General features: G+C 42.1%; 1 protein-coding gene across 3 annotated transcripts in view; it reads right to left on the minus strand.

The window, feature by feature from the left end:
• The window catches only part of BMPER (BMP binding endothelial regulator), a 244,347-nt gene that overhangs the window by 74,209 nt on the left and 155,891 nt on the right, over positions 1-14,247 (minus strand). For 2 of the 3 annotated variants that reach the window (XM_072783516.1, XM_072783517.1), the window contains exon 12: positions 6,841-7,170. The exons of the other annotated variant lie outside the window; for it this stretch is intronic. In XM_072783516.1, the coding sequence (XP_072639617.1) occupies positions 6,841-7,170 (330 nt within the window). The remainder of the gene's footprint in view (positions 1-6,840; positions 7,171-14,247) is intronic. 3 annotated transcript variants of the gene reach the window in all.

The raw sequence follows: 14,247 nt of genomic DNA on the forward strand, positions 1-14,247 counted from the left end.
CCAGGGTGTGATCCTGGAGACCCGGAATCGAGTCTCACATCAGGCTCCCTGCATGGAGCCTGCTTCTCCCTCTGCCTGTGTCTCTACCTCTCTCTCTCTCTCTGTCTTTCTGTCTTTCTCTCTCTCCCCCTCCCTCTGTTTCTCATGAATAAATAAATAAGATCTTAAAAAAAAAAAAAACGCTTAGTTTTTGGAGCTCAAAATTTTTAAACCGTATAGAACTTGCCTTTATACAATACCTTACGGACCCTGATTTGATCTGTAGAGGACCACTCATCAACAATGTTCCTCTTAGGCTTATAGTTTTGCCCTTTTCTATAGTAATTGTGTTGGTCCAACTTGTACTTAAACTTATCCAATGATGAATGAAATGTGGAAATGGAAAGATGACAAGGATGATAGTTCTTAATGTAGTTTTTTTCTTTATCCAAAAATCCCCCATGTAATTATACCAAATGTCAAATGAAAATATCTAAATTATTTATTATAGTGAAATTATGAAAGTAGTAAATATATGGCTTCTGAATAGATCCTTCTCAAAGGAAAACACTCATATGGAAATATCTGAAATGAAATGTTTGGCTCCTCATTTTTAAAAGACATCCCTGAGATGAGGACAGTTGTTTCCCAGGGTAGAGTTGTGGTGGAACACTTCCAACCTTCACAGCCCTGAGCTGATCATAAACTTCAACATTTGAGAAGGCATTGGAGGCTGTCAGGCCCTGTGGGAAAGGTCCTCTTGTGCTAGATAGTATCAGCAGGACAGAACGACCCTCTTCACCAAAGAAATAATTTTTGCTCTGGAAGGTAGAGAACCTAGGCTCCTCTTGGTTTGCTGAACTGACAATCTAGAATACTAAAGGCTTTGTCTATAAGCTTTCATGCGTTTTTCAGATATGTGGCCCAAGATCTTAAGATCCATCAGCCTATGATCCCATTGAGTACTGGAATTTCTATATCACATAGAGAACAGCCAAGTTATTATTTTTTTAAAGATTTTATTTATTCATAAGAGACACAGAGAGAGAGAGAGAGGTAGAGACACAGGCAGAGGGAGAAGCAGGCTCCCTTCAGGGACCCCGGGTCTCCAGGATTACACCCTGGGCCGAAGGTGGTGCTAAACCACTGAGCCACCCGGGCTGCCCAAGAACAGCCAAGTTATGCTGTCACACAACAAAGATCAGTCTGACTAGAATGTCAAGAAGAAATGTTCTCATACACATCCTGATACTGTGTGTGAAGACACTGCCCATTAGATAAAGGTGAGGACTTTATGAACAGCCTATTCAGGTTTGATCCAGAGCAAATATTACACTCTTCTGGTCAGAGTTTTTCTTTATTTCTCAGGTGTGTATTGGAAGCTTTTCTTCCTGTTTTCCTGATAATGCCCTAGCAGTGCCTGAGTTTCCCAGAGAATGGATGAAGTAGGTGCCAGTTCTGTGACACGAGCACCAGGAGAACATCTACAAGTTGAAGTGCATTTCTGGGACTTCTGGGACTGGGACTTCTACTTAATCACTGTCACTGTCTCCTAAGAATGACAACGCAAGGCAAAAGTCCGTTTTTTAACAGAAAAAGAGAAAGTTTTCCCATGTGTGTGTTTTTAAATCTTGCCCTCTTGGGATTCTAACAAAATCTAGTCTTTCATTTTAGCCTGTTCTGGGCCTCTGGAAAAAGCAACATGACTTTCCCCCTAGAAGATCTTGCAAGATTAGGCTGGTGAGCAAATGTCCAGAAGATGTCCAGAAGTTGGCTGATGAGGCAGTGATGGGAAAGAAGAAAGGGGCAGAGGAGGAGAGAATAGATCTTGTCTGGATAGAAAATTGGCATAAGACAAAATCAGAGTGATGTAAGATTAGTAAGAAATGCCCAGAAGTAGGATTCTAAAGCCAATATTCCTTAAGTATGAACATGATCCAAGAGAAGAGAAGGCTGGCCAAATAGCATTCCGGTGAGTAGGCCACACAACTGCCACAAGAAAGAGTTACAAATCCACTTTAGGGAGTTATTGATAGAATAAACCAGTGGTCTAAAATCCGGTTCCTCGAGAAATAAACAGAGAGGCCCATAATGGAAATCACTGTGTGGTAAATGAAAGGAATGGAAGCATTCTTAGTCCAAGGCTAATGGTAGAGAAGGTTTCTTGGTTTGGAAGAGGAGCTAGATTCAGAAAAGCAATTAAATAGAGTTGGGAAAAAAAAAAAAAAAAAAGGTCATAAGAAAGTCTCTCTTAGACAGAGGCAAACCAAGAAACAGACTCTTAGCTATAGAGAACAAATGGATGGTTACCAGAGGGGAGGGCGCAGAGGGGGGTGTTAAATGGGTGATAGGAATTAAATAGGGCATTTGCTGTGATGAGCACTGAGTGTTGTATGTAAGTGATAAATCACTAAATACTACAACTGAAACTAACATTACCCTGTATGTTGACTAACTAGAATTTAAACAAAAACTTGGAAAGAAAAGAAAGTCTCTCTCAGGAGTAATTTGATGAAGACAGTAGAGCAATGGGACAAGGTGATCAGAGGAAGACACATTGTGAGAATATCCACCACTGAACTGACCTCCTCGATGGATCTCTGTGAGACAATGGTGTCAGCCCACAACTCTCCTACAAAGTGATTTGTTTCTTCATACCCCATCATCTAACACATTATCTGGCACATAGTATATACTCACTAAATGGATGAATTACCCTGCAAATTGATACACCGAATCTGCAAAGCCAAAGAAATTATGAATTTCATGCTAGTTAAGACACTGAAATAACAATTTTGAAAAAGGACAAGCAACCTATAATATGATTTGTAATATGCTCTCTAAGGTATAGAAGAAGCATGACCTCAGAAGCCTGTAGCAGGCAGCTGCCCAGCAAGAAAAATGAGGGAAGAAAATCAATTCCATATAACATTCTAACTTTTAGAGCATACTTCCAAAGACTTTCCATGTTGCAAAATTTTCCAAACTGCAAATCTCTTTCCTAGACAGTAGGCAAATACTATTCTTCCAAATGCCACAATGGTCGAGAATTTATATCTAAAGGAGTTCCAACATCATTACTGACAATGACATAACAAATATGAGACTTTGGGCAACTAAGTCCATCAGAAATCAACCCACAGTGAACAAGTGAATCATTACGTTCTTTTCATGAACTGGACTGGTGGCCATGCATGCTTGGGAAGATGCAGACCCACTGTTTCTAGTAAACTCTTCACAAAACTCTTGGTCTCTCAGTCATAAAACATGGTCCCCATAGTAAGGGAATAATCTGTAATTCACTCTCTTTTCCTCCTCTTTTTTTTTTTGTATTATTATATACAGTGGATTTTCATGGACCAATGCTAAGTTTCCTATTGTATAGGGATGACTTACCCAACTACAGATGCCTTTGTCTATTGCTGTATCGTGTACATACATGTTTGCATGATTGTCATCACCCTCTACATGAGTAAAATCCATGTAAAGTAAATTACAATAGTGGCCAGCAAAATAATACAGACGCTGTAATTGAAGAAATTGCTCTTCCAAAAGGTATTTTAAAGAGGCATCTTAGGACACCTGGGTGGCTCAGTCTGTTAAATGTCTGCTTTTGACTCAAGTCGTGATCCCGGGGTCCTGGGAAGGAGCCCCACATTGGGTTCCCTGCTCTGCGGGGAGCCTGCTTCTCCCTCTCCCTCTGTCTGCCACTCCCCCTGCTTGTGCTCTCTCTCCCTCTCTCATTCCCTCTCTCGTTCCCTCTCTCTCTTAAATAAATATAAAAATAAATATAATCTTTAAAAATAAATAAATAGGCATCTGATGAGATGAAAACATTGTGGAAGGGGCCGGGGTTAGTCCCTTTCTGCAGCTGGGATGAGTTTCCCAATTCCTCTGCCTGGGAAATTAGGTAGAAATAACTGGCAGAGTCAGAAGGCCAAAGCCGCAGCATATGTCCCATCTGGGGGTGTAAGCAGCAACCACATTCCTTCCACTGCACGAGGCACCTTCCAATTATCCCTTCTCACCAGTGAATGTTTTACCAACTTGTTTTTTACCCTTCAAATGTGTGACCAGGCTCCAGACCACTAGTTTGGCAAGAGCAGAGGGGTGGGGAGGATAGGGGAGGGAAGGGGAGTTGTTGTTCTTGTGTTGTTTTTGTTTTTCGGTTGTCATTGTTGCTTCTGCCTGTTGTTTACTTAGAAGACAGAGGAGGTACAAAATCTACAGACATACATACCATCATGTTGCTTAAAAATGGATGGTTTTTCTGTTCAGGTTTTACACCAAAGGAAAAAAAGAAAAAGAAAAATACATGTAGTCTCTGGGTTCATAAAGTATAGAACTCTACCAAAAGTAAAATAAAAAACCACACTCCCACGTGTTAATGCCTTCGGGTGGATCTGACGTAACTCTCTCAGGTAGAGTTGATGAAGTGAACAGATGGCAGAAAGGAAATATTTTTAAATTATTCACTAAGCGCCAAGAGTTGGGGTAGGAGTGTGATGGGGGTGAGCAGTGCTTTCTCAAGCTACTAAGCCTGCTCTGTGCCCTCTGTACCACCCCGATCGTTATTAGGTAAGCAACTCCTGCATAATCCCACCAAGCTGCACAGCCACCTGTGCTCCTCTGCCAAATGATTCCGTCATGAAGTGCCGAGTTCATAAACCATAGGGGCAAGGAGTCATTCCTCCCCATTTCCCATCCTCCAGCTGTAGGCTTGATTTAAGCTGCTATTTTGAAGAAAAGGCCCTTTGATCATATGAGTTTATAAAATTAAAAAAATAATAATCTATGGGATAAGAACACTCCAAGGATAGACCATGATATTTTAAATGGACAATCAATAGGTGATAAAAAGAAAATATCCCTCAGGGGCAGTACAAACGGAGATTGGTTTGGGGGGAAGACTAGGGTCTGGAAATGGAATCCTTCCGTTCCAGGTATAATCTCGAAGCAAGTTTAGAGCCCAGAGGAATACGGTTTTCCCTAGGAAGCCGAAAGTTTATGCTACGGGAAATTGTTCAGCTGGGTATTACGGGCATCACGTAACTTACTTGCAACATGGTAAGAGATGGAAAAAATAAAGGAAATTGTAAAACTGAATTCAAGGGCGAGAAGAGTTAAATTCACTAATCTAATTATGGTGTTTATGATCTAGTATTATTTTCTTAGCAGCCTCAAACCTTCACTCATTTTTACAATGTGGAATCCTGACAAGAGGACAGTTATTCCATAAGGTATTGCCAGCTAGGGGCCGAACAGTATCGAACCTCCTAGACTGTTAGCAATTTTCCAGTATCCAGGATCCCTGTGAGCGTTGGACTGTGGTGGACCAACAATTTCCATATCAGCAGAATCCACTGTGTTCAGCTGGCATGCAAACTGATAAGCAAGGTGCTTCTAATTAGTACTCTGTAATAATAAGTCATCTTGTACACAATTTACGGGGAGCCACAAAGTGTTGCCTTCTTCAAAGAAATGACCAGGGCCTACATCTACAGAGGGACATATCATTTGAATAAAACAACAGGTGTCTGAATTTTTCTGAAGAGGACTAATCCCTCTAAAATTGAATAAATAGAGCTCTTCACACCTGCCACTTTCAAAGTGAAGTTGGACATCCTTCTCCCTTTATAGAATGCTCCAATACATTAATATTTAACTTTTTCTCACTGAAACCATGTTGTGCTCTCTAAATAAAAGCTCCCTGGGTTTCGCCTTGGCTTCCTGCCTTTGTTTAGCTAAGCTGGCATTCCATAAACTCAGATCAATTTGTCAAATGTATTTTGGCTTGAACTGAAACAATTAACAGCGTTCTGAATAGGCGGCAGAGAAGTCTCTATAGTTCCCCCAAAAGTGCCTGTTCTATCAAGTGTTTCCCTTTTGGATCCTCACTATCCAAAGGAACTGGAATGCAATTGATGCTTTTACACGGTTACATTTTCATCAATATAAAAAGCAAGAAATATGTTGATTCCTCAAGTATCACGCTGACAGAAATAGCATACACCAGAAGAACACGCAGTTCAGTATCAAATCGACGAACAACATGGATTAACCGAGGGTAGCGCGGAAGGACCCACACATGATGTAACTGAATGTGTAAATATGCTGAATTCATTCTTTGGGGCCGATATTGAAGGATGAACTTCTGCTTCTAAGAAGCCCCTTTTGGTGGCACCCCACAGGCAAGAACGAGGGTTTTCCCTGAGCCCCTAGGAGTAACCCACTAGCAACTATTCACAGTTTGGCCTGGCGGGGGGTCTGCCCATGGGGTGGAAATACAGAGTCCAGGAGGCCCCAGGCCACATGAGATGCTGAGAAAAGGTAGCAGCAAGCAGCTCCATGTACCCAAGGCTGGGGGAAAGGGCTCTCAGAGCCCCCTAAGCATCCTCCAGCAGAACCTCCAGAGTGGTTCTAGCCATCGACTCAGCGGGCACCTTCCCCAGGGTCCAGAATGGCCAGGACCGCTGGTCACACAGCCACGCACACTCCCACCGGCACACCCGCATATCTGCACTTTCCTGTTGAGGATGCCCCCCCCCGCCCTTGGACAGATGCTAACCAGAAAACACGCCACGTCTCACGTTTCACAGACGTGAAAGTGCACATTACTGGCCGAGCTGGGAGAAACACTGTCAACTCCGAGCTGGACACCCACGGCCTAGCATCGTGACAAACCCAAGAAGGAGGTAAGCTGCAGAGCACGGCTGCTGTTGGGGGACAGGGGTGTCAGCGGGCTGCAAGCCTGGTGCGGCTGGCGCGGGGCCCCACGGCCTACCGGGGGCTCCAGCGACCTCGCGGCCCCTGCCCGGGCCCCGGTGAGGGCAGGAGGCAGGGGGGGGCCGCGGAGCCCACCTGCCTGGGTGGTCACTTTGAGCAGGTAGCCGTCCAGGTCGATGTGGAAGTGCGGCGCCTGGCAGGGCAGCGCGATGCGCGAGCCGTTCCAGCGCACGGTCAGGTGCTGCTGCAGGCTGACGGTACTGGCGCCCAGCACCAGCTCCACCGACTTGGTCCAGGAGAACGAGCGGGTGCGGCGGGCGTCGTTCTTCACCAGCACCTGGAAGGGCGAGGCAGGGGAGGAGCAGTCTTTTGTCAAAACGTACTGACACGTCCCCTGAAAGTTAAATGTCCGGCCGTCAAAAGTGTTGTAGTGGGGATCTCCGAACACCGTGCACACGCCGGGCTCTGCGGATGAGTGAGAGACAAAAGCAGGTCGTGAGCGGAGCACAGGACTCGAAAGAGCAATCAGGGGGCCCTGCCCTAACCCCAGAGGGGGCACCTGCCAGGGAAGGGAGGGCCTTAGCAGATTCACACTAGTGGAAAGCAGCTTAAAAAAAAAAAAAAAGTTTGCTTGTTTTAAACGTCTGTACCCCACCTCCCAGGACATGCAATACCTCAGGTATTGCATACTCAAAGGTTATTCGTGACACTTCCAAATTCTAAAGCCATGTCTACTTTGGAGACTTGATATGATGTTTCTATGGTGTTAGTGTAAGGGATGGAGAAATGAAGGTAAGGAAATTCAGTACACAGAACTGGCCTTCCCTCATAGGCCACATGAACAGAAACAAAAAAATAAATAAAAGGTAGCAACGCAAATGACAATACAGCAAAGCAATAGTATTATTTTCATTGAATTGATTTGAAAAATGTGGAATATGGTATTCTAGAGGTTACTCATTTTTTAAGGTATTATATTCATTCATGGTGTATTAATTCACTAAGGACCAATAATAGAATTGCCGAGCAGATACATGTTTAATACCATTAGGAAACAAAGTACTGATGAAATTGATAGTATCTATGTTTTCCTTCTTTTTACAAATACAAGGCTCCTATATTTTGATCAGTGTCTCAAAACCTAAAATTGGATAAAAATAAATTGTAAAAGCCATCATTTAATAAATTTAAGAAATCCCAAAGCATTCATCATTTCAAAATACCTTTCATTCAATTTTTTTGTGAAACCAAGGTAAAGTTTTATACTAGGGGCACCTCAAAGACTTTTTTTTTTTTTTAAGATTTATGTGTTCATGAGACAGAGAGAGAGAGAAAGAGAGAAAGGCAGAGATACAGCAGAGGGAGAAGCAGGCTCCCCGCAGGGAGCCTGATGCAGGACTCGATCCCGGGTCTCCAGGATCACACCCTGAGTCTGAAGCAGACACTCAACCCCTGAGCCACCCAGGTGGCCTCTCAAAGATTTTTATAGAAAATTAAATACTGCTTCTTTTTTTAAAAAACAATGTATGGCATTGATTTGTTCTCCATGTAAAGATGTTTTATCTGTTTGCAGAGAGGCATGAACAACCAGGAAATGAGGAATTCATTTAGATAAAGGAACCCACATGATAAAAGAACTAAATAAAAAGATCAACTTCCAGTCAACACCAGCACGGTTCAGAATACGAAACTATCCTATCAGCAATTGCTCTGAATATGTAAGAGAAGAATTAAAAGTCAATACAGAGGGAGGATGTGCCAACTGATTGGACAAAACCAGTGGGATCCAAGGCAAACATGTGCTTTTAATTTCTAAAGTGTTTGGAGAGTAATGTTGTTTTATGATACATTATGTCATTTCATATGTCAATTACATTTGACGCCACATAAATCACATGTATTTGGAATCTGGTGAATTAATTAGTTGCCCTAAGCTTTCCTTGTCAGTATCTGATAGACTCAAAAAGATACAGTGTTTGGTGTGTAGGAGAGTTTCAATGAGCAGATACTTTAAGATTTAAAAGGTATTACTTGGGGTAAGAGGGTGGAAGAAGTGGGTGGGGGGGAGAAGCTTGGAGAGCTTAGCAACGAAATTTTAATGTGCCCTCCATTTCTGTTCCCTTCTTGTCCCTTTCTTGATTGTTTTTTTTTATCCCAAGTGACTCCAACTCTACTCAGTTTGTTGCTTCACATTGGACCCCACCTCCACCTTCCTAATCTGATATCCACACCACCTAACCACCCCAGAATGCATGTTCCAGTCCTTTCTCCATGTGAGTGCTTTCAAAATTGTCCTATCACACATTTCCCTCACAGTCTAACACAAGGAATCTCTCCTTGGCAAGGAAATGGTGTTTTTTGGTCAACAAGGGGCAAGGCAGTTCTTTGGGACACCCTGAGTGGCATCAGGAAAATCTAGGTCTGAGTTAATACTATCATGTGCTACAAAAAGACCGTTAACATGACCACCAGATGCACCAAATTCAAGAGAAGGGCTTTTTCAGAGTTTTCAAAGACTCAGAACCAATCAAGGGTTTTGAGCTTTTGAGCTTGAAACAGATGGAGCTCAGCCTGGAAAGGCCAAGATACTAATGAGAGCTGAAATACTTCTGAGGAAATCCCTTCTCAGCTGGATGCAGGAATAGGGGATGCCTACACCTTCTGCAGTGGCAATCCTTGCACCAGAGACAACCCATGGCTTCTCCTGGTTTTCTGACAACAGCTGCATCAAAATTATCATTAGCAACCTGGCTGGCTCAGTGGCTGACCGTCTGCTCCCCCACAGGGAGCCTGCTTCTGCCTTTGCCTATGTCTCTGCCTCTTTCTCTGTGTCTCTCATGAATAAATAAATAAAATCTTTTAAAAATTATCATTAACAAAACCAGTACTAGTTAGCACTTACTGAGAATTAACTACTTCCCCTAGCACTGTTTTACATGCCTAGTGATCCTGGATACATCATAAAAAAATGGATATTTAAGATTGTCTCTTATAAGTAGCTAAGCACTTGGTAGTAGATCCATAAAGTGAACTATTATCTAGTCATTGAAAAAGTGTATGGTAATGTTTGTGATGGAAGAAATGTTTATGGTATGTTCAGTGGAAATGGGAAACAAAATTCTGTCTACGGGATCATCTTTTTTTTTTTTAAAAGATTTATTTATTTATTTTAGAGAGAGAAAGCAAGAGAATGGGGGGAGGGGCAGAGGAAGAGAGAGAGCATCTTGAGCAGACTCCCAACTGAGCACACAGCCCAACACAGGACTCGATCTCACGACCCTGAGATCATGGCCTGAGTCAAAACCAAGAGTGGGACATTCAACTGACCGAGCCACCCAGGCACCCCTGTCTACAGGGTAATCTTAACTGTGTTAAAATAAATAGACAAATACACACACGCGAAAATTGTCAGCTGTGGTTATTTCTCAGGGGCAGAACCATGAGTAATACTTTTTCTTCCTTTCTTCCTTTTGCTTTCCTGTTTTTGTTTTTGTTGTTGTTACAGTTTTAAGAATCAAATGTGGGCACTTGTAGTAAAAGGACAGTTATCTGACCCAGCAAATCCTCAAAGAAGCAAGAGAAAATGTACTGCCTCCAGTGGCCCTGGGGAAGCTTGAGCTTACTCATAGCTGGGCAGAAAGCAATGAGGGACATCCAGGGAGACCAGGCAAGGGAAGTCACGTGTGAACTGGGCTGTCAGGGAAGATATTTTTCAAGAGGCCCTAACTTGTAGAAGAGAGGGATTTGGAGATCAGAATGGTTTTTTTTCTGTAACAGCAAGATAGAAGAGGCCAACAAAATTTCATGACTAGGAAGATGCTTGAGAATTATGTGTTACATGTGGGGCCATTTGTATCATGAGCTAAAGTACTTTTGAAACCTTGGCTTTTTTTCCTGGCATCTCAAGGTCCCTATGCCACAGCCTGGAGGAGTCGTGAACACATGCACAGGAGAATGACTTGAAGTGAGAATCTCGGGGTTACATAGACCTGCCCAGCTGGGAAGGACAAAAGCTAGAGTAACCCTTAAGGGACACAAATGAACATTGCAAGCTCGTGTGTGTGTGTGTGTGTGTGTGTGTGTGTGTGTGTATTTTTTGTCCCCAGCAGACCCAGTGAAATAAGCTGCAGTCCAAAATGTCCAGATGTCAGGTTACACTCTCCTGGAAAGTTTGGAATGATAGTCGGAGCTAGACCAATGGACCATTCCATAACTAACTTTGAATATGTGTAAGTCAAAGAATAGAGGGAAAAATTCCAATTTACACGTAGTAGTACGTTTTTTCCTGGTCCTTTAAATCAAATCATCAAATGCCATTTTTGGTTTGGTTTGTTTTACTTATGTGTACACAATGTCTTAGCATAAAAAAAACATTATAAGTATATAAACCCAAATATTAAGAGTAGTATTTTTTCTCTTAAGTAATGGAATTACGTGTGACATGTATTTTCCTCTTTCTTGTTTATGTGTATTTACCTTATTATTTACATTACGTTTCACTATTTACAGTGATTAGGTATACTTTTGTAATATGAATATTTGTCTTAAAAAATGAAAAATACTGGATTAAACCAGTGCTTTGATGTTACATACTTTAATAAGATCACTATGAGAATTAAAAGAGTCAGGCTGCTTCTAAAAACCTAATTCCAATATTTTTCTCTTAACCTCATCAGGTATATGTATTTCTGCCATGAGTATATTTATTCTAATGAAATGCCTTCCTTCTGAGAGCAGTGATTATTCCCAAAACATCCGTCAAAGAAAATTAAGGGGAAATTATACAACTCCATGTTATAAAGAAAATAAAAGAAATCGAAAGGCCTCCAAACCCCCACCCCCCAAACACAGCCAAACAAAAACAGAAGAAAAAAAGTATTGTTCATGGTTCACTGACCAAGAAATAACCACTGTTTACAATTTTGGGCTGAATTTGTGTGCTTATGTGTGTGTGTATGTGTACTTTAATCTTGACTGTGGTCAAGATTATCCTGTACATGAAATTTTATTTCCTCTTCACTTGACATGTCACAAGATTTCCCCCATCATTAAAATCACTTTGAAAACATACACAATGACTGCCATCCTCCATCTTTTACTTCTGCAAAGAGGACAGTCTCTCCTACTTATGCTACCACAACACCACGCAGATCAGCACATTTCCAGAAATACCCTAATCACACACACAAAAAAAGTCTATCAAATAAAAAAAATAATGGCTTTAAACTCCTCTCAATACAAATTGCAGGGAAACAGGCCCTGTGGGACTCTGGATCGCTGTGTCATGCAGGGAAACCCAAGTGGGTAAAATTCGCAGTGATGTGCCAAGTTTGAGTAAAGAACAAGGAAAAGCTGGGATTCAAAACTTTGCCCTTAACACAGGCCCTTATGCTGTTGGTCTAGGCTCCTCCTGAACATGATGTAAGCGTCTGACCTAAAAAGGCTGTGAGTGGCCCAGCAAGGACTGAACGTCTCCATGCCAGAGGTTCTGGCCTCACCCAGAGGTATTCCTGACACAGAGGTGTTCCTCACCCACAGGACCTGAGGGCCAACAGATGCTCCACTAAGTGGCACCTGGATACCTAGAAGATTTTGCCTCCTTGCCTTCTTAGGTAAAACCTTAATCTAACTTTATTCTGTGAACAGGTAGGGTGGAGGGAGGGGGGCAGGAAGAGGGTAGTGGTTCTCTTTCCACCAATCTATAATTTGCCAGATAGACTTACAAATCTACACATGAAAACAGATTTTGAAAAAAATTGAGTGGGGATCTGAAACTAACACACATCTTTCGTAAAAGCTGAGTAGGGTTACCATTAAGGAGTAAATGTCTTTTCACATACTTTCCATATACTCACCAACTTCAAACGGAGGAGCAAAGAAAGAAGTCCCTACCTTCAAGATCTAATCTAAAATAAATCCAACCTCAAAATCATAGCAGACTTCCTAGGGCCTCCCACCTGAGCCCAGGGCTACCCTACCTCTCACCTGTGCTCCTACAGGAGCATGCACCTATCTCACACTTATGGTTCCCAGTACATGGATCCTTCACTTCCTGGGGCAAATGCCGACTCCCCATAGCACCTTTCCCGATGCCTTAGCCAAAGTAATTTCTCTTTCCTCAAAACCCCAAAGGCAAAACTGACTACATAGCTCAGATGATCTGGGCCAGTCTTTATTTCAAATGCTCTACCCTATCGACACGTGATGTTTTTTTCAGTTTAAGGGTTAAAAATATCTTCGCAAAACCCATCACAGGCTTATGATAATTCAGTTTTTTTCCCTAGCATATAGTTAGAATGTGTCCTTAACTCCTAAACCAGGTTTTAAAATCCTTATATGTAAACTTTGTTCTCAGTGCCTGGCACACTGCCTTGTAAATTGGAGGTATATACATATATATTACATGGATTCATCTCCACATTACTCACAGCGATGCCTGCCATCATACATATTAAGTATCTATAAATATTTGTTGAACGAATCGGTTAATTAAAGGATACCTTTTAGTAGAAAAAATAAACTGCCCACACTGAACTCACTAAAATAGATGGGTAGTGACTAGCATACAGCAGGTTATCAACAGGATTTTACTTAATCAGTTAACTAATTAGACAGTAATGAATGTTCTCAGAAAAAGAAATTAAAGCTACAGATGAAATCAGGGTTGCTAAGCAGCTGACCTGAAGACGAGGAGATTTTCCTGGATAATCCAGGCAGGACAAATGTTATCTCAAGGGTCCTCAAAAGTGAAAGAGAAAGGCAGGAAAAATGAGTCTCACAGGGACACAGCAACAGGTGGACTCAACTTGCCATTGCTGGCTTTGAAAATAGAAAGAGGCCTCAAGCCAAAAAATGTGGGTGGCCTCTAGGTGCTGAAAAAGGTGGAAAACAAAACAAACAAAAAAATAGAATACAGATTCTCCCCCCAGAGGCTCCAGAAGAACCACAGCCTCGCTGATACCTTCATTTTGGCCCATTCAGAATCATTTCAGACTTTTGACCTTCAGAACAAGGTGTGTTGTTTCAAGTCATGAAGCTTATGGTAATTTGCTACAGCAGCAATAGGAAATTAATAAATTTAGCAATAAATAGCCAAGGAGCCTCATCTAAAGTGACTACTTTATGCCAGGCACCATGCCAGATTCTTTCCACATTTTCCCTATCTCCCTTAATCCTCACTACTTCTCTGCACACTGTATATCATTACCCTAATTCCTGACCAGTGAGTTCAGGGAGGTGGCCATGTTGACCATGGTCACATAGCCCGTAGCAGTAAAGACAAAGTCCAACCTAGTCTCTATGGCTCTGAGGCCAGTGCCTTCCTCATTATCACTGGATGCTTCCACTGATAACCCTGGACCACAGCATCCCAACACACAGCTGTTGTTAACTAGCTAGAATCACAGAGCTCTTTGGGAACCTGAAAAAAATATGTAGGCACTATTCCTCCCAAATATACACAAGTGAATCTATCCAATCAAATGTATAGGATCATGGCCATCTGTCCCAAGACTGACCAAGGAATCCATCACCTTCCATTTA

The sequence above is a fragment of the Canis lupus genome, chromosome 18 (assembly GCF_048164855.1).
Source record: "Canis lupus baileyi chromosome 18, mCanLup2.hap1, whole genome shotgun sequence".
NCBI lineage: Eukaryota > Metazoa > Chordata > Mammalia > Carnivora > Canidae > Canis > Canis lupus.